Source organism: Cryptotermes secundus, unplaced genomic scaffold (assembly GCF_002891405.2).
Source record: "Cryptotermes secundus unplaced genomic scaffold, Csec_1.0 scaffold1876, whole genome shotgun sequence".
NCBI classification, from domain to species: Eukaryota; Metazoa; Arthropoda; class Insecta; order Blattodea; family Kalotermitidae; genus Cryptotermes; species Cryptotermes secundus.
In genome coordinates this window covers 122,978-144,032 of record NW_019739005.1, presented here as the reverse complement: position 1 = coordinate 144,032, position 21,055 = coordinate 122,978, and the positions used below count along the sequence as shown (strand labels likewise).

General features: G+C 39.8%; 2 protein-coding genes across 5 annotated transcripts in view; both read right to left on the bottom strand.

Moving 5' to 3' along the window:
* Window positions 1-1,716: 1,716 nt before the first annotated feature.
* Window positions 1,717-15,787, bottom strand: LOC111871581 (ras-related protein Rab-8A). Of its 2 annotated transcripts, XM_023864784.2 has the most exons (6): window positions 15,526-15,787; window positions 13,901-13,961; window positions 12,399-12,603; window positions 11,379-11,519; window positions 9,834-9,836; window positions 1,717-2,212 (listed from the first exon to the last, which is right to left on the bottom strand). In XM_023864784.2, exons 1-6 carry the CDS (start codon window positions 15,647-15,649, stop codon window positions 2,117-2,119), a joined length of 630 nt encoding a protein of 209 aa, XP_023720552.1. In that variant the 5' UTR covers window positions 15,650-15,787; the 3' UTR covers window positions 1,717-2,116. The 2 variants fall into 2 exon arrangements, with proteins under 2 accessions (XP_023720552.1, XP_023720553.1); XM_023864785.2 differs by lacking the exon at window positions 9,834-9,836.
* Window positions 15,788-19,368: 3,581 nt separating this feature from the next.
* The window catches only part of LOC111871603 (general transcription factor IIF subunit 1), a 19,351-nt gene continuing 17,664 nt past the window's right edge, over window positions 19,369-21,055 (bottom strand). For all 3 annotated transcript variants that reach the window (XM_023864824.2, XM_023864823.2, XM_033754312.1), the window contains one exon: window positions 19,369-19,774. In XM_023864824.2, the coding sequence (XP_023720592.1) occupies window positions 19,570-19,774 (205 nt within the window). In that variant the 3' untranslated portion in view covers window positions 19,369-19,569. The remainder of the gene's footprint in view (window positions 19,775-21,055) is intronic.

The window sequence follows — 21,055 nt, the reverse complement described above, 5'->3', positions numbered from 1 at the left end:
CAGAAGGATGCAAACAATACAGATCCTTTCGCTGGGGTGGGCTAAACTACCCACAGTGGCTGGTGCTCCTATATCTCTGGCTCTTACTATGCATGCAGTCCCTTCTTTCATTCTGGAGGGGGCCAACCCCTCCATGATGTCCAGTCACCCACTTCCCTTGACCCAATGGAAATCCTGACTCGCTTCATGACCTCCAGTCTGACAGTCTTGCTTCCTAGATGTAGCTATTCTTTATTCCATTGCTGCCTTTCTGGCACATATGATGTGCCATTCCTACACCGCGCAAGGGACATGGCAGATCATCCCTCTGCAGGCAGCAGCCAACTTCTTCCAGGACCCACCATCACCCTGAGTCCATTTCTTCAGCTTTCAGCAGCACCCTACAGCTAGATGCCAGTCCCGATACTGCTTCTCCAGTGCTCTTCTTTAGGGGCCTCCTCATGTACCACTATGGCACCCATCTCCACTGAGGCTGGCTCCTTACTCTCAGGACAGGCCTCCGTTGCTTCTTGGCAGGCCATCATCTTTTTCATTTCTTCTAGCCAGTCATCCATTGAGTTCCATCCTTTTCTGATGGGTGTCCATCTTGGCTTTCATCCTGGCCAGCATTTCTGCTTGGGTGGTATCTATTTTCACATGATGGATATCAATCCAGGAGGCTAGAGAACCTATCTGTATTTCCATCATTTCTTGCATGGCTTTCAGGAATTCCATCGGATTCTTCCTGCAGTCTCCAATCCAACCATTTCTGACACCAGTTGTCACACAGTATACTATAGATGGAGTTTGGACTGATGAATAGATTTGCCTGATCAATTACAGGTTGTAACTACAAATAAATGTAACACTATCACTATTTCCACACTTTACAGTTCACTACAGCACATAGTCTAATGTTCTCAGTCTGTTAGTAGACATTTCCTGCTAACAGCTCCAATGCTGGCTATTCCTCTACCTCTGGCTCAAGTCCTCTCTTCACAGACTCCCATACAGAAGAGACTAAACTGACCCTGCCCCTTGCTTATAACATCTCTGCACAGACCACATATAAAACACAGCTCTTCTATTTCTGTGTTTGTGTCTGGTGCTGCGGGAACATGTTTACCAAGCATTGCCCACAAATGCCCCTAGTATATCTGTCCATGCAGTGGTCACTGCATAGCAACGGCTCCTACATGCTACAATATATTTTGGTACCATATAAAGATAAGTTTCTGTATAGTTTACTTTTATACATGATTACTAAATACAAATTGCTTAACTCTGAAGTTGGATGCAATGTGCTGCCTCTTGTAATGCACAAATCTGTGAAATGAAAATAATTTCAGACTGAATGGTTAATATTCCATCAGAAATTCTGTCCAAAGCATCAATGACCATCCTGGCATGTATAAGAATATTCTCTCTCCTAATTTATTTCCTTAATATGTTACAAAACTATAAGTAGCCTTATTTCCTTAAGTATACTTAACACATGATAGTTAATTATTTGCCATTTTGATCCATACAGTGACGTCTATCACATAAAAACAACTGTCAGTGTAAAAGGGACCCAAAGCACATGAATGCTCATAAGCCAAACCTAACCCAACATATAACCTGGAAAACTGAAATTAAAAACATCACCACAAAAAGACAGGAGACAGAATTTGGGATGGAAGCAGGAGAAAATGGAGAGAGAAGAGTATATAAACCAAAATTAAAAATTTGAGATAATTTCAAAGAAGAGCTTTTACATTATAAAACAGCATAAATTGAAAATACATTTGCGAAAGAAAATAATGAGTATTTAGAGGTGCTTATCCAAGTATTCCATACCAAGACAACAGAAAAATAGAAATCACCATAATCTCGTATACGATCTTCACAATAATAAGCAATCGTGAAAGTCTTGTGCATCAGAATATCAGGCTCAAAACATTACTTTTCCACTCCCCCATTACAGTTCTCTTTTTTGATAAAAATAAGAAACTCAGTGCCTCATTTACTTTTATGTATTACAATTACTGTATCAAAAGTTTGTCTAATTTCACAATGAGACAACATGAAGTGGTGACGGATGAATTTCTGCCCAGGAAACAAAACGAGGCCAGATGTGGAGCAATCTGTCTGTGTGTCAGAGCAAGGTGCAGCGGGACAGCCAACTTGGGGGCTTTCTCTGGGGCTCGTAGGATTTGAGCTGGTGTCCACCTTTTGGTGGATTGCTTGCTTCCTGAAAAAGAACCAACACATCCTTAAATACCGAGTAAACATACCAAACAGCAACCACATTTCTGTAACCCCCTTACCAGCAACACACTTCCTGCAGGTCTAGGTACCAACTGCAAAAGTTACAAGCCAGGATGAAAAATCACAAAAAGGTTTGAAAATGTTTACTGAGGGGGGGGATCTACTCTGTGACCGAACCCCAGCCTCCACAGTGAAAAGCTGGCAACTAGCAGCATGAGCTATGATTGTGTGCAAGTTTATTTTTCCCATGAAACCACTCCGATGTGCCATGTTCTATCATCACATTCACCTTACTATTCCAACACCTTTCCAGATTTGACTTTTAAGTTTCTAATGATGAATAAAGTGTATTTAGGCCCTTTTACCAGATACTTACAAGTAACAGGTACGATGAGGCATCCTCAGATTGTTATTTATAAATAAATAAGTAAATTACATAATGTGACATGATGGCTGAGAGCCAGAATAGTTTAACAAAAAGAGGCAGCCACTGCAAGGCAACGGTGCAGTAAACACATTTCCACAGTACAGACTGACTAACATTTCTTCAGCAAACCATAGTTTGGCCACATCTGCCTTGTGCATGCTTGTAGTTGGGTATGTGAAGCCTGAAGATGACACAGGCAAGTTCTTAATACCAGAAGGACAATAAGATATTCCTGTATTTGCACAAGACACTTCCATTTTGGTAGTATGCAACAGTATGCATGCCGGAAGTATTCTTTACAAAATGGCAAAATGAGAGAAACAGGTTAATGGAATATAGGAAACAAATGAGGCTCAAATGAGGATGAAGGATTTTAAGTCTCAATGAGGTCACTGGATTTTTTCAATTGACCTAATCCTTCCAGCCGCACTGTGGCCCTGGGGTTCACTCAGCCTCTAACAGAAATGAGTCATCATCATCAGTAATCTGTCAGACGACAGGTCCACAGTCTCTTCCAAAACAATTCCTCCACTTAATGCGATCTAGAGCTTTCTCCTTCAAATGACAGTATCCTCTTCTGTCCCCAAGGTCATCCAGCATCTTCCTACGTCTTCTTGTCACTTCTATCCGCCCCTCTATCTTTCCTTCAATAACTTCTTTTAGAAGGCAGTTTCTGCGTAAAATGAGTACCAGGAATTAATTAACCTTTAAGTGCCGAAGTTCCCCGTTTGTGCCAGTCATGAGTAAGGTCGTCATGGCCAAAGTGCCCCTTTTGTGCCAGTCAGGCATTTAAACTCCGCTAGAAGAAGCGCGCGTACACGCCACAAGTGGAAGCACATGCACAGTCCTAACTATTTATTTTTAAATGTAGTAATTACCAGAGAGACTTGAGTAAAACCCTAATAGAGGAATTAAATTGATACCTAAATGAACAACAGCAAATAAAAATATATGTATGAGTTATGCCAAAACTTATCCACGATCCAGTAATTTTATTGCAGATTCTGCAGATAGGTATGTTAAAAATATATTGTAAAATTCGATGTACATACCTTTTTTGTTGTTACCTGCTTGATGTATATATAGGCTGAAATTATACTACAGTATTCGATTTCACTACGAACGCACAGAAAACAGATCGCACTCTGTATCTTAGCCATGATGCAGCTGTCTGCTCATTCAAATAGAAGGGGCGATAAACTTTTGCAGCTCTAATGGAAGGTCTTAGCACTGAAGAAGGGACCCCTCTAGCTTTCTCTTGAATAGCAATGCTTTCATTCTTCTGTCCTTCAGTCAAAAGATTCGAAAATCCGAAGAGTGTAAGCAGGGCTAGCAGAAGACCAAATGATTTTATTGCTTCCATGTGTTAAAGTTAAGGCAGAACCGGTAGATATACTGATTATACAAGTGTACATGCCAACATCAGAGTATGAAGACGATGAAGTGGAAAAAGTGTATGACACAATTGAAGAAATTCTTCAGGAAGATGGAAGAGGAGACACAAACAGCATCATATTGGGAGACTGGAACAGCATTGTTGGAGATGAACCATATCAGAATATTGTTGGATCACATGGACTAGGAAGACGGAATCACAGAGGTCAAATGCTTATTGACTTTTGTGAACGAAATGGATTGATTGTTACCAACACTTGGTTCAAGAAGCCAAAGAGAAGAATTTACACATGGAAGGCACCTGGGGATTGGAAGAGGCATCAGCTGGACTACATCCTTGTGAAACATCGATTCAGAAACAGTGTGAAGGATGTGAAGACGCTTCCTGGGGCAGACATTGACTCTGACCACAACTTGCTGGTTGCCAAGTTCCGAACCAGGTTGAAGAAAATTATAGGATTTCGAAAGCGCAGACCCAGATGGGATTTGGAGAAGTTATATGCTCAAAGACAAAGCGTGCAAGAGACTCTAGAAGAGAAACTCGGTGCAATTGAAGGTGAAAGCGGAAATGCTGAAGCGCAGTGGAACGATATAAAAGAATGCATGTTAGATACTATCAGTGATTTGGTAGGTAAAGTTGAGAAGATAGCAAGAAAACCATGGGTTACACAGGAGATGATGAGTAAAATGGAGGAGCGAAGGAAATGGAAGAATGTCAACAATGAAGAAGGCAGGAGGAAATACAGGAGACTGAGGAATGAATTGAAAAGAGCCACGGACAGGGCCAAAAAGGAATATCTTGAGAAGATATGTAATGAGATTATGGAATTTCAAAGAACAGGCCGTTATGATTTGATGTACATGAAGACAAAAGAACTAGGATGGAAAGAGAATCATGGGATTCAAAATGTTGGCATCGAAGACTCCCAGGGGAATAGAATAGTAGATCAGAGGCAAGTGCTGAAAATTTGGGAAAATTATATTTCAGAACTATATGATCGACCTAATCGGCCAGAAACCTTAGAAGTTGAACCGGAAGAAGAAGTAGATACAGACGAGAAAGGACCATATATTTTACAAAGTGAGGTGGAAAAAGCTATCAAGGAAATGAGGAAGGGAAAGGCTACAGGAGATGATGATGTACCTGGAGATGTGCTCAAGTTACTGGGAGAAGGTGGTTTGAAAACACTGACAAAACTAATGAACACCATATATGAAAGTGGAGAGTGGCCCAAGGACTTTACAGAAGTTACAATGATTGCCTTAAAGAAAAAGACAAAAGCTACAAAATGCAGCGACCATCGCACAATAAGTCTTATTGCACATACAGCAAAGATAATAGCAAAGATACTTAAAAGAAGAATTGAAAGGAAAATAGAGGATGTACTTGGAGAAGATCAGTTTGGATTTAGAAGAGGAAAAGGAACCAGGGATGCAATTGGGATGATGAGAATTATAGCGGAACGAACTTTGGAGATAGATGAAGAACTGTGTGTTTGCTTCATAGACTGGCAGAAGGCATTTGACCGGGTAAACTGGACCAAATTAATGCAGATCCTGAAAGAAACAGGTATCGATTGGCATGAAAGAAGATTGATTAGCAAATTGTACATGGATCAGAAAGTTAGAGTACGACTGGACAGGGGGGAGACAGGAAGTGTGCAGATTGGAAGAGGAGTTCGACAAGGATGCTGTTTATCACCAATTCTGTTCAACTTGTACAGCGAATGCCTTACCAAGGAAGCTCTGGATGGGCTCGGTGACTTCAAAGTAGGAGGGCAAATTATTCAAACTGTGAAATATGCAGATGACCTTGTGTTAATGGCTAAGGAAGAAACTGTGCTACAGGGCATGATTGATAGACTAATTGAAATTGGAAGGTGCTATGGCATGGAAATGAATGTGGAGAAAACAAAAGTAATGAAAATTTCGAGACAACCAACCCCAGTCACAATAAAGATAGACCAAAAACAAGTGGAGAATGTGAAATGTTTTAAATATTTGGGTAGCTTGTTAACAGATGATGGAAGGTGTACTTGTGAAATTAAATCCAGGATTGCCATGGCAAAAGCTGCATTTAGCAAGAAGAAGAATCTTTTTACCAGCAAATTGGACTTAAATTTGAGGAAGAAACTAGTGAAATGCTACATTTGGAGCATAGCTCTGTATGGGGCTGAAACATGGACACTTAGGGCAGTAGATCAGAAACATCTGGAAAGTTTCGAAATGTGGTGTTGGAGAAGAATGGAGAAGATCAGTTGGACCGATTATGTGAGAAATGAAGAAGTGTTAATTAGAGTCAGTGAGCAGAGGAATATCCTACATGAAATAAGAAAACGGAAGGCTAATTGGATTGGTCATGTTTTACGCAGAAACTGCCTTCTAAAAGAAGCTATCGAAGGAAAGATAGATGGGCGGATAGAAGTGACAAGAAGACGAGGAAGAAGACGTAAGAAGATGCTGGATGACCTTGGGGACAGAAGAGGATACTGTCATTTGAAGGAGAAAGCTCTAGATCGCATTAAGTGGAGGAATTGTTTTGAAAGAGACTGTGGACCTGTCGTCTTGACAGATTACTGATGATGATGATGATGTGTTTTATGACACCAGGGACTGCTAAAATTCGTCAAGTGTTACAAACAGAAATGAATTTATAATGCAGAACAACTCTGTGAAGAACTGGGAAACCATTTTTGCAGTACGCATCAAAATTAAAACAAAAGATTGAAAATAGAGTATAACACTTTGAATTAAAAATTTCAAATCTTCCGTTATAATATGCAACACTATGTTCTTTGCTGATATAAACAAAGTTAATACCATCCATTTATCATAAAAATTGAGCAAGATACAGCATTTTTAAACACAACGCTTAAAATTGATTAAGAGCCTAATAGGAACGGACATTAAACGCAGAGTAGCAACGGGCATTTAAACGCGCACCAGCAGCGGGCATTTAAATAAACTCCGGCCAGCTCAAGCTTACCATTATTTCCAAGTCCGGCGTTTAAAGGTTAAATAATTTTCCTGGGGAGTAAAGCACGGCCGGCGCGTAAGGCTGACAATCTTACCGCCATCTTTGAGCCGATTGTCTAGAAAATGTGGGCCCTGAATGTCTCACAACCTTACGGGCCTTCACAGCCTGGTACAGGGATAGCCTTACTTTTACTTTTTACTTCTCATTAATTCCAGATACACTGGTGACAGTAAAGGTAAACCTATCTCTGTAACAGGCCATGGAGGCCCACAGGGTTGTGAGACGTTGAGGCTCCCACATTTTCTAGACAATCAGCTCACAGATGGCAGCAAGGTTGTTAGCCTTAAGTGCCGGCCACCCATTCTTTACCCCCAGGAAGATTCCTGGTACTCATTTCTGTTAGAAGCTGAGTCGACCCCATGGCCATAGTGCGGCTGGAAGGATTAGGTAGAGTGAAAAAATCCACATCATCGGGATTTGATTCTGCTACCTTCTGGCTTGTAGCATAGTGCCTCAACCAACTATGCTACCGCATGCCCCCCACTAGTGACAGTGCCACTAAGAAAACTAGTACTGTTCTCTCCTTTTCATGTCACATTTAGGTAGTGGTACCTTTCTCTCTAGACAAATGAGGACAACAAAGATCATACTGTTTACAAACAAGATCACTGCCCATGTACGCAGACCTAGCCATTCTCAACAGAGTGCAAAGTGGATTTCGTCAAGTCCACTGACTGGGATAAAGACTGTACAGTGTGTATGGGTTACAGGAACACGTTAGTTAAAAGACATCACACCATAATGCTGATGCAACCACTGCCCAATCCTTCTCACGTTCAACTCACAGGCCAGGTCTAAAGCCACGGCCCATATGTAAACTCTGCATCAGTACACATCCACGTACATGCTCCACACGGTATAAACACATCACCACACAAACATCACACACAACTGTGAAATAGTAATATTATTCTTCATAAATATGATGTGGCACCACACAGTTTGGTAGAAGTCCACTGACGTTTTTGAGGTACAAAATGCATCCATTTTCAGGGCTGAAATATATGCTGCGCAAGCTCTGCATGTTCGTCCAAAATGTCAGTGGACTTCCATCACACTACATAACATATAGACACCGCTGTGAGATCCTCAAGCCCCACACAGTGACACAGAATTCTTGCCACTCAACAAAAGTCAAGCCATAGAACATGCTGCATGCTGCCTCATGTATTTCATACATGGGCCCACACAGAGGAGGAAATGGTACAGAGACTCCTAGTTATTCATCTTATCAAGAAATTCCTTGTTCCTACAGAACACACCAATCAGATCCTAACTTACATCAATTCATATCCCCACAGTCCACTTCACAAAGATTCATTTTAATATTATATCCCAAACTTCACCTATGTCTCTGAAACGCTCTTCTATAATCAGAATTCCAATTAAGCCACACACATTTCATATTTCCCGGCTACATGCTACACATCTTGCCTGCCTCTTCCTTCTTAACCTCACCCCAAACAAGGCAAAATAAAGGGTATAAATTAGGATGTTACGGACTATGTAATCTCCATTTTCTTGTTACTACTTTATCTACGGTTTATTTTACAAGACTGTCAGTATCTCAGACACTATAACACTGAATGATACCATAAGTAAATAATGAATCAGTAAGCATGAGGAAGGAAGCAGCCATACTCAAACTGAGGTACCATCCTGGCATTTGCCTGGAGAGACTGAGCAAAATCACAAGAAACATCAGTTACAACAGATAGTGCCCCAGCCAAAATGCAAATGCATTAGTGCTTGGATCAACTTGCTTGCTACTTTTCTGTGTTAGATCCAAATATTCTCTTCCGTATTTTGCTGTTAAAAACACTCAAGATCTGGGCCCTTTGCTCAATTAGATGAAGCAAATTAAAGACAACTGTACATAATGCACTTAGCACCAGGAGTTTGATATGGAATTGTGAGCAATTATCACCTTTATGAGAACAGATTCACAGTGTCTGTATGTTGAAAATAAAATTGCAACCAACTTCAAAACTCAAAGGCAGTGAACTGTCTCTCAAATCAGCAGCCACAAAACCATATGCAAGAGCATAATGAAATTCTCTGCTCATCAAATAAGTGAGAGACACAAACTCAACATCATATGAGACGAGATATTCGGAGAGAAGTGAATATTAAGGTTCCGGTCTTGTGGTCTGTGATGTCATGCAGTTTCGTACATAGGTACCAATTTGTCAGGGGAACCTATCTACTAAACTATACATTACATGCTAGAAGACTGTTAACGTTACATATTAGGTAGGTTCCCATGAAATATCTCACTGAATTCACAGATATGTACAATGAATATTACTTCATCTATAAAAGCAAAACAGTGAGAAACAAATTACTCAAATAACAGATAAGTCAGCAGACAGACAGGTATCATCTTATGTAAAACACAATGTCCCTGTACTTTATCAAGCATAACACCAAGAAAATGTAGGTGGGAGTGGAGCTATGGTTTGGCACTGGATCAAGATGAGAGGTCAGCTTCACTCTGACTGCTTTGCCCTCAGTGAAAGAAATCTTGACACCCAACAGATAGAAGACTGAGTGGGCCCCAAGAGCTTGTTTCGATATGAGAGGATTTCTGGGACAGGGGTTAGATGAATAAGTTTCAAAGGAACTTTGAAACTCATCTTGTCCCTCATGCAGAATTAGTAAATAAAATGTTAACAGAACCTGAAAAAGTCAAAACAAATGTTACAATGCATCATGCATGAAGAGTGAGAAAGAAGGAAGATTTACCTTCTGCCACGATATGACCAGTTGAGTTGCAAAATGAGAATAGAAAGAGAAATAAATTAGATACATATTGCAACAAGAATATTGACATGTGATGCTTATACTTAATTAGGAGCTTCCTCACTCTGTAACCAGCTGAATGCTGGGTAAGGGGTGAAGCTCCCAACTTAGAGAATAGGGTTGTGATAATGTGCTCCCTGGTCAGGGCTATTGCACACATCAGGGACCAGTGACTGATGCAATGGTGGAATGATGATTAGCAGTGCAAAACTGAAGGAATCTGAGAAAAACCTGCTTCAGTGTGACTTTATCCATCATAAAATTCACATTTGTCACCTGGAATTGAACCTAAGGCTCGAGTGTGACAAGTCAGTGTACAACTGCCTTAGCTATGGCATGGCCCTACAATTTATTAAAACAGTAGCTACGATGTCATCCGTGTCAAAACTCAGACTTCAATTCCTTCCTTCTGAGTCCAGCCCAGACAGGGGAGAAGCCCCCAGTTATGGATAACTTCTGACTGTGACAATGTAGAGACCAATGAGGCCTATCCTGTAACTCAGGGGCTGTGACAGACAAGCATGAAGAACCTGTCAAATGATAACTGAGCAGTGAAATAAATACGTGCCACAGTGCCATTTTCTCCACCAAAAATTCTACACTACCTAATCTGGGAATGAACCCAGGATTCCATAGCATGAAGCAGGCATCTGAGCCATGGCATGACACCTGTCTCAGTTATGGCAGAGACCTAACCATCCACGTTGTGACAAGATGTTTAACTGCCGGAGCTAGGGTACAGCATTTAACAATCAGCACTATGACACAGCCATGTCATGCCACACAATTATACAGATTAATGCTAAAAAAAAAAAGACTATAATAATGAAATGCTGATTATTTCTTATGTTTGAAACACAGATCTTATACCTTAAGAGACATCACATTAAAAATATATATCCTAATTACCAAAATAACAAGCCTCCTCGATAATTCTACATTTAAACAGGAATGGAATTACATGACGGTGGTGACTACTAACTGAGATCCCGTTGGGAACTCACATTTGAGTCACTCATCTTGTTACTGGCCTAACAAAGTAGTGGACCACCTGATCCTGCCCACTCTTATCCCTGCAGCTGGTTCTCAGCCAATATGGACTGGGAGTCATTCATTACATTGACAGGCATAAAATCAAGTAATTTACATCATTCACCAAACCAAACAGTGGAGAAAGATATGATCTGCAAAAGAGTGGAGTCTTATTCTGTATTGGCATGCTCATGTGAAAAGGCTTGAAGTGCTCTAATGACAGAAGTGGTGCTTCTAAAATCCATGGGATTTATATGCACTCAATGAAACTATACCAAATTTCTGAAAAAAGGCTCGATATGCAAGCACTGAAATGTAGTTTCGTAAGCCCTGTTAAATTCATCTACAATTTTTCTGATCTGGAGTATAACAGGAGTGAACCAATCAAAATTACTGAACTGAACTTATCTTCCTCGCACCATGCCACATGCAAATGTCGGAAAAAAGGCAACTTACCAATTTCTTCTCCATTTTTGTCTTGATATCTCTGGCTAGCGTAAAGAATGCTTCTTCTACATGGATTGAGGCTTTAGCACTTGTCTCCATGAACTTTATTCCATATTCTATTGCTAACTGTTCCCCTCGTTCTTTCGTGACCTGCAACACAGAATGTGGTAAGGACGACAGACCGGTGGCTTCCCATCAACTGAACTGCACTGAAAGCACAAGATAAAATGGTTATACCATCATAACTTGGTTCCCTGAGGTACATGGTGGCATTTCCTCCATACCAGACATAGCATCAGGATAGGAACTACAGGCTGGATGACAGAGGAAATGGGGTTTGATTCCCACTGGAGACAAAAGAGTATTCTCTTCTTCACAGATTCCAGTCTGGTTCTGAGGGTGCTGGGAATTCTTTCCCGAGGGGTAAGGCAGTCGGGACATCATGCTCCATCAGTTTCATGAAGTCCAAACCTTACATACCTCAACTCACATCTTCATGTGGTTCAATTATTTAAGCAAAAGTAAAACTTCATCTTTCTCTTTATCATATAAAGTTGTGGTTGTGCCTTAATGCAGTGAATTGTTTAAGAGATGCACTCATAGCATAAGGTTTGCAAAAGAACTATGTGACAAGCAGAAGTCAAAATCATTACCATGATTACAATTATCAAAACTTACTCAATAAATTGTAAGACCTGATCACTTGTTATTTCATTGCCGAAGATTAAAACGAGTCTTTCCTTCTACATCGGTATGTTTGCACATCGATCCTTTGGAAATATGCTATAAGTGTGCTAATTCAGGCAGTTCACTCTGTGGGATATTAACATGGGGCTTCCAATTTAATTTACACTTCTCTACAATGGGTAAAATCATTACTTAGCGTTTTTGGGCAGCATAAAAGAATTACAGACTGAAAAATAATAATTTGTCCCTACATAGAATTTCCAGAGGAGAGTTAACTGATGTAGCTGTACAGTGATCCAACAGTTATGTAAGAGTCAAAACATTCTGAAACAAGGAACAAACCTGTCTCTTTTCATTCAGTTCACATTTGTTTCCTAGAAGCATCTTTTCCACATCAGCAGAAGCATTTTCCTCAATGTTACGAATCCAGTTCTTAATATTCTCGAAACTCTTCTCATTGGTAATATCATATACCAACATGATACCCATAGCGCCTCGGTAATACGCAGTGGTGATTGTGCGAAACCTTTCCTGCCCAGCTGTGTCCCTATGGAAGCAAAATTCACCTGCATTATAAAATAAAATCAAACTCCCTCTGCAAGTTCCACAGACAAGCAAGCCTCTTGCACTGTCAACTTCCTTCTCATTCTTCCCTATATACATACACATACACACACATGCTCAGCTGTTATAGAGAGAGGCTACATGCTGGATGGCTGGGGTTTGATTCCCAGCTCAGGCAACAGATTTTCCTCTCCACCACAGCATCCAGACCAGCTCTGAGGCACACCCAGTCTCCTATCCAACGGATAGCAGGGGCTATTCCCCAGGAATATGGTGGCTAGGGTGTCAAGGTGACCACTCACCCCTATCTAGTGCCAAGGTCAAGAATGGCAGAGCTATGCCTCCACTCCTTCATACATCTTCATGGCATGAGGGACAACTTTACCTTTTTTGCCATTTCCTTCAAAGTCTGTCCAATTCATCTACTATCCAACAATATATAGTCTAACTACTCACAGCATCTTAAAATAATCCTCACAAAAAAGAAAAATGTATGTATATATACAATTGGACTAGAATGGGAAGCACCTATCAGATTTCCATTACTTCATTTTCATGGAACCCAAATGCAGAACAGAAGTGCCCTCAGTGTTACAAGAGAACCAAAAGTTTGCACCAACAAACATCAGTTTTTTTCAGATTACAGTGTTGACCTTTACTGAAAACCTGTGCCTCTAGGCTGCCAGGACTGTCCAGCTTAAAACTGCATCTTTGGTCCCTACCCACACTTCACATTTAAAGAATTTGTGTTCTCAGTATACAGAAACAAATATCTTCCCTGTAACAATCAGATTTATGAAGCACAAGTATACAAACAGGAATTAAATGAACAACATTCAAAAACATTTACTTAAATTGAACGTTACCAGATTGACAATGCCTGAAGATTTGCTGGACTGCTGTGATATTGCACGTGACCATGGAGTCACACTAATTCCATACTATTTATTTATTTATTAGTTTTCATGTGAAATCAGTTGAGAAATTATGTTAAGAATTTAGTATGCACTTCTAACAGGACATTTCAACAGCATTAGCCACATCTTTAAAAAGAAAAAGGACATGATACATGAGCATTCCTCTTTCATTGCCTTTCATTGCCTTTCACAAGCACATAAATAAATAAACAAACAAAAAAGTACAAGAGTTGTAATATCACTTACCATATCTGAAGTTTTATTTTCTTTCCATCCAATTCTATGGTTCTAATTTTGAAATCTATACCTGAAATACAAAATTGAAAAGTTAACCTTTAGTACAAGAGTTGTAATATCACTTACCATATCTGAAGTTTTATTTTCTTTCCATCCAATTCTATGGTTCTAATTTTGAAATCTATACCTGAAATACAAAATTGGAAAGTTAACCTTTACATATAGAATACTGAAGAATTCAGTTCCCACAGCACAGAAAACACTATGTCTAGCTTACAAGAATCAATTAGTTAATACTGTTTAAGGAAATAATCGCTATTCATTGTGAGAATTATATTAAAGAAATAAATGCACTGTGTGTGGGGAAACTTCACAGTTTTTAACCACTGAAGTCCAGCTGTCACAGTCAGTAAAGTGTCTAGGCTATGTACGGCAAGACTCAGGAATCAGGATTCAATTCCTGGTAGGGGCAACAGACTTTTCGCTTTTCCACAGCATCCAGCCTGGCTCTGGAATATATCCAATGAATACCACAGCTTCCATCCTGGGGGGTAAAGTGGATGGGCATGAAGGTGGTAATTCACCTGCACCTAATGCTGCAGTTAAGAATGTGTTAAGGTACATACCTCCACTTCCCAATACGTTTTCATGGTACTTAATGAGGTGCAGGGGCAACTTTACTGACCATTACAGCATTGTGAAACAAGAATATTTTTTTTGGCAGTTCATTTAATAATGCCTTCAGCCTATACAGCATAAACTGGTTGGGTGACTGAACAACTGAAAAAGATTTAGAAGGAAGCCTTTTAGACTAATTAAGGCACTTACTGCATGGACTGAAAGAGCCCACAAGATCCTGTGTTGGGATGGCTGATGTACTGGTCAAAATTCAAATTGAACACCACCCAACTATAAGAGTTACAGGTAAACCAATATGTTCCGTGATAAGAATATTATAAAATTAGGGTACTAATGTACATAATAAGAAATGCACCCTAAATCAGACCCAGAACTTGGTGAAGTTCTAAGCAATTAATATCCTGTGTATTATGACCACACCCTTTGAGAGGAAACAGCCGTCTGTATATATAAACCATAGCTCTTCAATATATTGTTATAATTAAAAAGCACGGGGCACATACTGCCCAGAAAGGAGATAAATCCTCAAAGTCATAATCATCTGATGTGATAAGCCTGGAATATTTAATCTATTACTAAGAAGAATTCACGTTAAGTCCCCGAAGAAAAATACTGGTAATTATTCTGAAGGCCTGTAACTAAGAAAGACATAGTTGTGGTTTGTTTAAATGAAGACTTTGAAAGCCTGTAACTGATAAATTGTTGTTCTGGTTTCTTTAAATGAAAGATATCACTGTATTCCGACTGGAGATCTTCGCTGCATTATATTTCGAGGAAACTACATACTCTACGAATACAATGACATGGCTTTTCAATACACTGCCATTCGCACTAAGAAAAAATTATAAAGGCAGACAATCGATTTTAATACAAATATGAAAGTATAAAATAAGGTCTGTCAAGAGTGCTGTCATATCCTAACAGGAGGCATTCCTTGCAAGTGTCAATCTCACAATTACTAATTTCCTTCAGTAACGAAATATGTTATATTGTACACTCTAAAATGGAACGCAAAAATTACCCCAACAAATGGGTAAAACTAATATGATATTAAATATCATGGACCTTGAAAATTCTCACCCAACGGACTTCACTTAAAAATAGTGCCTTACCTATAGTGGATATAAACGTTGTATTGAACGCATCTTCTGAAAACCTAAACAAAACACATGTTTTACCAACTCCTGAATCACCAATTAAGAGTAATTTAAATAAATAATCATACGTCTTAGCCATTGTCCCCCTACAGTAATAACCCTTTCATAGGGCCGAATCACGGCCCTCTTGATTTACACAGGCAGAATTACTTTCACTATAATCAAACTACATATTTGTAATGCATCGTAGATCTGACCGGATAGGAGTGCCCTCGGATAGTCTGTGAATCACTCTGCATCTTCTTTGGTAATTCGATACGAGATAGCGCCACAGTCGTTGGTCGTTATGTCACAGAAGATGAGGAAATTCGATGCAAGTGTTGAAAAGTTTGCTTTAAAAAAGAAAAAGTACATCTGATTAAACATACTTAGATTTACGTGTTCCTAATGATTGTATTAAAATTATTTTATATTTTACGCGCGGGAGTAGTAGTACTTTGCCAAGATGCAGTATTCTTGAAAACTCTGCTGTCTATCGCTAAGGGCGAAGGCAAACCAAGGAAACTGGCAACCGCAACGCAACCGCGATTTCCGAGAACTGTTATCAGCTTACAGTTGAACGTATGTTAGCGAATGGAGCAGCGCAAATTGGTAAAGTTGGATGTAACAAGGCACACCTGTAATCTCTCAAACTGTTTAATTGATGGTGTGCATTTGGGAATGAAACAGCTTTCATCTGGACTGAGATGAATTAATGCACATTATTTATTCTCTCTGCCTACCCAGCAGATATCAGGCAAACCTGCTTTCATGGACTGCAGGTGGTTTTCCAGTAGCCAAGAAATACACATTAATGGAACCAACCTCACAGAATAATGCAGAATTCAAATTTAAAAATTATCACATATATGTAGGTAAGTCAATAATTAAGTTACAAATGGATGTAGAACTTATTTGAAAAATGCTATTTCTGAACATAGTCTTCCTGTACATTGAGGCATTTGCCCCATCATTTCACAAGCCCCTGAAAACCAGCAGCATAAAATTCTTTGGGCTGCTGTTGGAACCAGGCGGTGACTTCCCTTTACAGGGAACATTTACATCTTCAGGAAACTTTGTAAGGCCATTCAACGGAAGCAACCAGGAATCCTCACCAAAGGCATTGCTCTTGCATGATAACGCACGTCCCCATACTGCCAACAAGACAAATGAGATGCTGCAAAATTTCAAGTGGGAAGTCCTCGAGCATCCTCCGTATAGCCCTGGCCTTGCTCAAGGTGACTTCCATTTGTTGATCATCTTTTGGCTGAACATTTTCCCGACAATGAAGCTGTAGAAAGGGAAGTTACTGCCTGGTTCTGACAGCAGCCCAAAGAATTTTATGCTTCTGGTTTTCAAGGGCTTGTGAAACGATGGGACAAGTGCCTCAATGTACAGGGAGATTATTTTGAGAAATAAAAGCATTTTTTAAAGCAGTACTCTTAATTTGTTTTAAGTTCTATATCCCTTTTTAACTTACTTATTGACTTGCCCTCATATATTTCTTCAAAATTGTAACATACCAAGTAGAATTTTCATGGCAACCGACAGTACAATGATCCATACCTTCAGAGAAGTCAATATGAATGAGTGTCGGCAGGGAGGGTCTTAAGACAGGCATCAGGCTTTCTCCATCAGATTTTTGGAATCAAAATTGAAAAGTAGAAAATAGGCCCAATATTAATATCCAAAATTAAAATTATTTTTAAATGGGATGTCTTCCCAAGTTTCAGTATTTAGACCCACTATTGTAGGGCAATTCATAACAATTTTGTTAGATGCCTTTAGCACAAGAAAAATATCCTTGTGGTGTCAATGCTTATATACCATCCAAACTTACAACCATAACATAGCAGCAGCAGTTGTAAGATAATCAACTGCACACTCTTTGAAATGGCATGCAGCAACACAAGACTAAAGGTGCTCCGAGCCACTGCACCACAACCAACATGAGCCCATATTACAATACTAAGATATGTACTTCTCAACATGAGACTACATGACCAAGGATGTGGATACAGAATAATTACACAGCACAGCAAATCTTCACTTCTTTCAGTAACATGTAGGACTGTTGAAGGGTTAAAATAGATATGCAAAATAGATCACTGAAGGTCATGGTGAAAGGGCCAATGGTTAGGCCCACCCCTTATGTATGGCATCATCAGTGAAGTCCCAAAAAGTTCAAAGAGTACAATCAGCTGGAAAGATCACATCACTTTCTGAGACATCAGCAGTATTAACACGGTCAAAACGGCAAGTCTTTCGATCTTAAATAAAACAGAATTCCTGCAAATATGCAAGGAGAAAATGACAAGCGGCACTTCAGCTTCCTTCAGTAATGGCAATACATGTCATAAATAAACTCTTCTCCCAGCAGTGAAGTAGCTGTACTGTCATTGCCTTCCTTTCCAATCTCGATACCTGGCATCACTGTCTTGTCTTCATTACTCACTTTCATTCTTCCCTTGCAGCAAACACAGACCATGAAGTAACAAGATATAACATGTTCTCTCATATTTTCAAGGGGGCATGCAATAGCATAGTTGATTGCAGCACTATGCTACAAGCCAGAAGGTTGCAGGTTCTATTCCCGATGAGGTCATTGGATTTTTCAATTGACCTAATCTTTCCAGCCATACTATGGCCCCAGGGTCGACTCAGCCTCTAACGGAAATGAGTACCAGGATTCTTCCTGGGAGGTAAAGGCCAGCCATTATGTAAGGATGACAACCTTACTGCCATCTGTGAGCTGAATGTCTAGGAAATGTGGCAGTTTGGACATCTCACAACCTTATGGGTCTCCACAGCCTGTTACAGCCTGTTACCTTACCTAATAGTTTCATATTAACCATTTCCCCAAAGGGCTTAAAAACACCTATGGCCCCATCATTAATTCCAGGAACATTTTCCAATTGCCATTCACTGGGCTTCCAATGAACATCCTGATACTATCTTCTGGGTTATGATGCTGTGTAGTCTGTAGATCATTACCAACTTTTCAGAGGAACCAGCTGCCCCATCTTGAAAGTAGGAAACTAAAGATGCTTCCCGCACATTTCTCCAAAACACTGGCAGTACAGATTACAAAGCATTACAACCCAGAACACAGCAATCTTCATAGTCATCACCATGAGAATAAAAAATCTTATCATCCAAAAACCTTTACTTTCCAAAACACTTCTAAGGAGCTTATGAGTGTTGCATGAATCGGGCAGTGGGAATAGACAAGTGTACAGTAAGATGGCCTTATGAGATATAACACCATATAAAGGGTAATTCATAAGTCCTTCCAGGATTGTTGTGCTGCCGAGTTCGGAAGTAACTCACTCTGAGGAGGCCCTCAGTTGATAATTATAAATCATGTAATGATTTACCAATGAAAATAAAAATTTGCAAGTATATATCTTGGAAAGTGTGATGATGACTGGGTTATAGAAAATGTTGAAATTTGTCTTCCTCCACCTGGAGACAAAGACAATCCATATATGTACACATTATTCCATCATACAACACAGAGAATCGCTGAAGGAAATGGCAAAAATTGGACAGGTGTTGCAAAACACATAATGTTATCAAGTTTCAATTTCACTTGAGAATTACTATATAATTTACAATTATTACGTCCCGGGCTCCTCCAGGTGAACTAATCTGTGGATAAGGATCAACATTTTGGAGGAGCCTGCTCGCTCCGGCTTCAGGTTCTTCAAAAATGTTTGTACCCTTCCATTGCACTACACACTGCCACTCCAGAAACCTTAATCTTAACATGTACCACTGTGACATCTTCAAATCTCAGTAATACAATAAACAATGATACTCACTCTCACGAGTTTAATAAAATAAAGACAAACACGGTGTTCTACATAACCAGCTCTTCCATGCATCACTCCCATTACTGCACAACTTACCACACATTAACAAAAGTAACTGTACAAAATAAGAAGTATATAGGTCACATGCTTCCCCCCAAAATGTTTGTACAAAGGAATGCATATCTTTCATGCACGCCACATGATGTCAGGCCTTGATCGAGAGGTACATCTTTGACTTGATTGTCTGCCTCACTGGATTTATCCTCTTCAGTATCTGGGTCATGACGTTCACAAGTTGGTCAGACGTTAAACCTGTCTTCTTGGACTTAAACTTCTGTAGCAGTTCTGTGGTGGTCATTGGCTTCCGCATCAAGTAGCGTCGCACTGCGTCTTCCGTTATACCCGAGTCACTGCAAGACATAATCATTTGTAGCGGAGTTAAAATTTATCAGCTGCAGAGATTAACACAGTTATCGTACTGAATAATGGCATTACTGAAGTTCAGCAAATAATTAATGAAGGAAATTTCTGTTATTATTCTGGTACGAGAACTGGTATCTTATGCTATTCCAAAAACACTGAGACTTTAATACATATGATACAAAACTTCTATTCTGTGTAAGAGGTCTCTTCAGTAACTATCAAGTTTAAAACATGAAATTATTCCACAAACTTGCAGGATAGCTCAGTTGGTATGACGATTACACTGTGGTCTACACAACCACGGTTAATTCTCGGCAGGCATCATGATTATCTTGGATATGATGACCAGAGTGCCCTGTGACCCACACAGCCTCCTATTCAATGGGTACGGGGGTTCTTTCCTCCAGCTTGCGAAGTGGCCAGGCTGTGAACGCGACAACTAGCCTCCATCTAGTGCAGTGGTCGGCGAACCGAGGTAAATTACCCCAAGTGGGGTAAAAATGAAATTCTTGGGGGTAATGAGGACTCAACAGACATAAATGAAATTATATAAAAAACGCGTTCCTTGCTACAACAGAAATTTTTCTTCCGGCATATAACCATCCGTAACAACGGCTGCTACGGAAATTGTTTAAGGGTCCATCATGACAGCGTGACGTCATCACTAAACACTTCTATAGATGAACGCACCCAGCATGTTGTGGACAATAGCGTTAGTTGTGGCTCGGCAGCCACCAGAAGCGCACGTCTTGTATAGGTCATTTTGGCCTAGTCACCTATTGTTTTATCTTATGCTCAAAAACTTCGACGATCACGGTAAGATAGTGTCTTGTTAGCAAGGATTTACTATCAATAAATTCATTCATTCATTATTTAATAAGCAAGCGAAATGAAGTTTTTCATGAAACCGACGCACTATCATTTATGTGCAGTTTGATCTTGTCACACTGAATCGGTAATTTCGTGTTATAGCACATGTGCAACTAACCGCCTGAGCTATGGCGTGGCCTCCAGTACTGACTTACACATATTGTACATGCGGAGGTTTCCTCCACATTACGCGTGTCCTCGTGTAACTATAAGAAACGCGTGTGCTGAAGGGTTAAAACTTTTTGAATCACTGTCTCTTTTACCCCTCAGATGACATCAACTAGAAAACGAATATACCAGGAAGAGTTCCTCAATTATGGGTTTACACAAATAGAAGACAAAGGAATAATGAAACCACAGTGTGTTGTCTGTTTGAAAGTACTGACTGCAGAATCTTT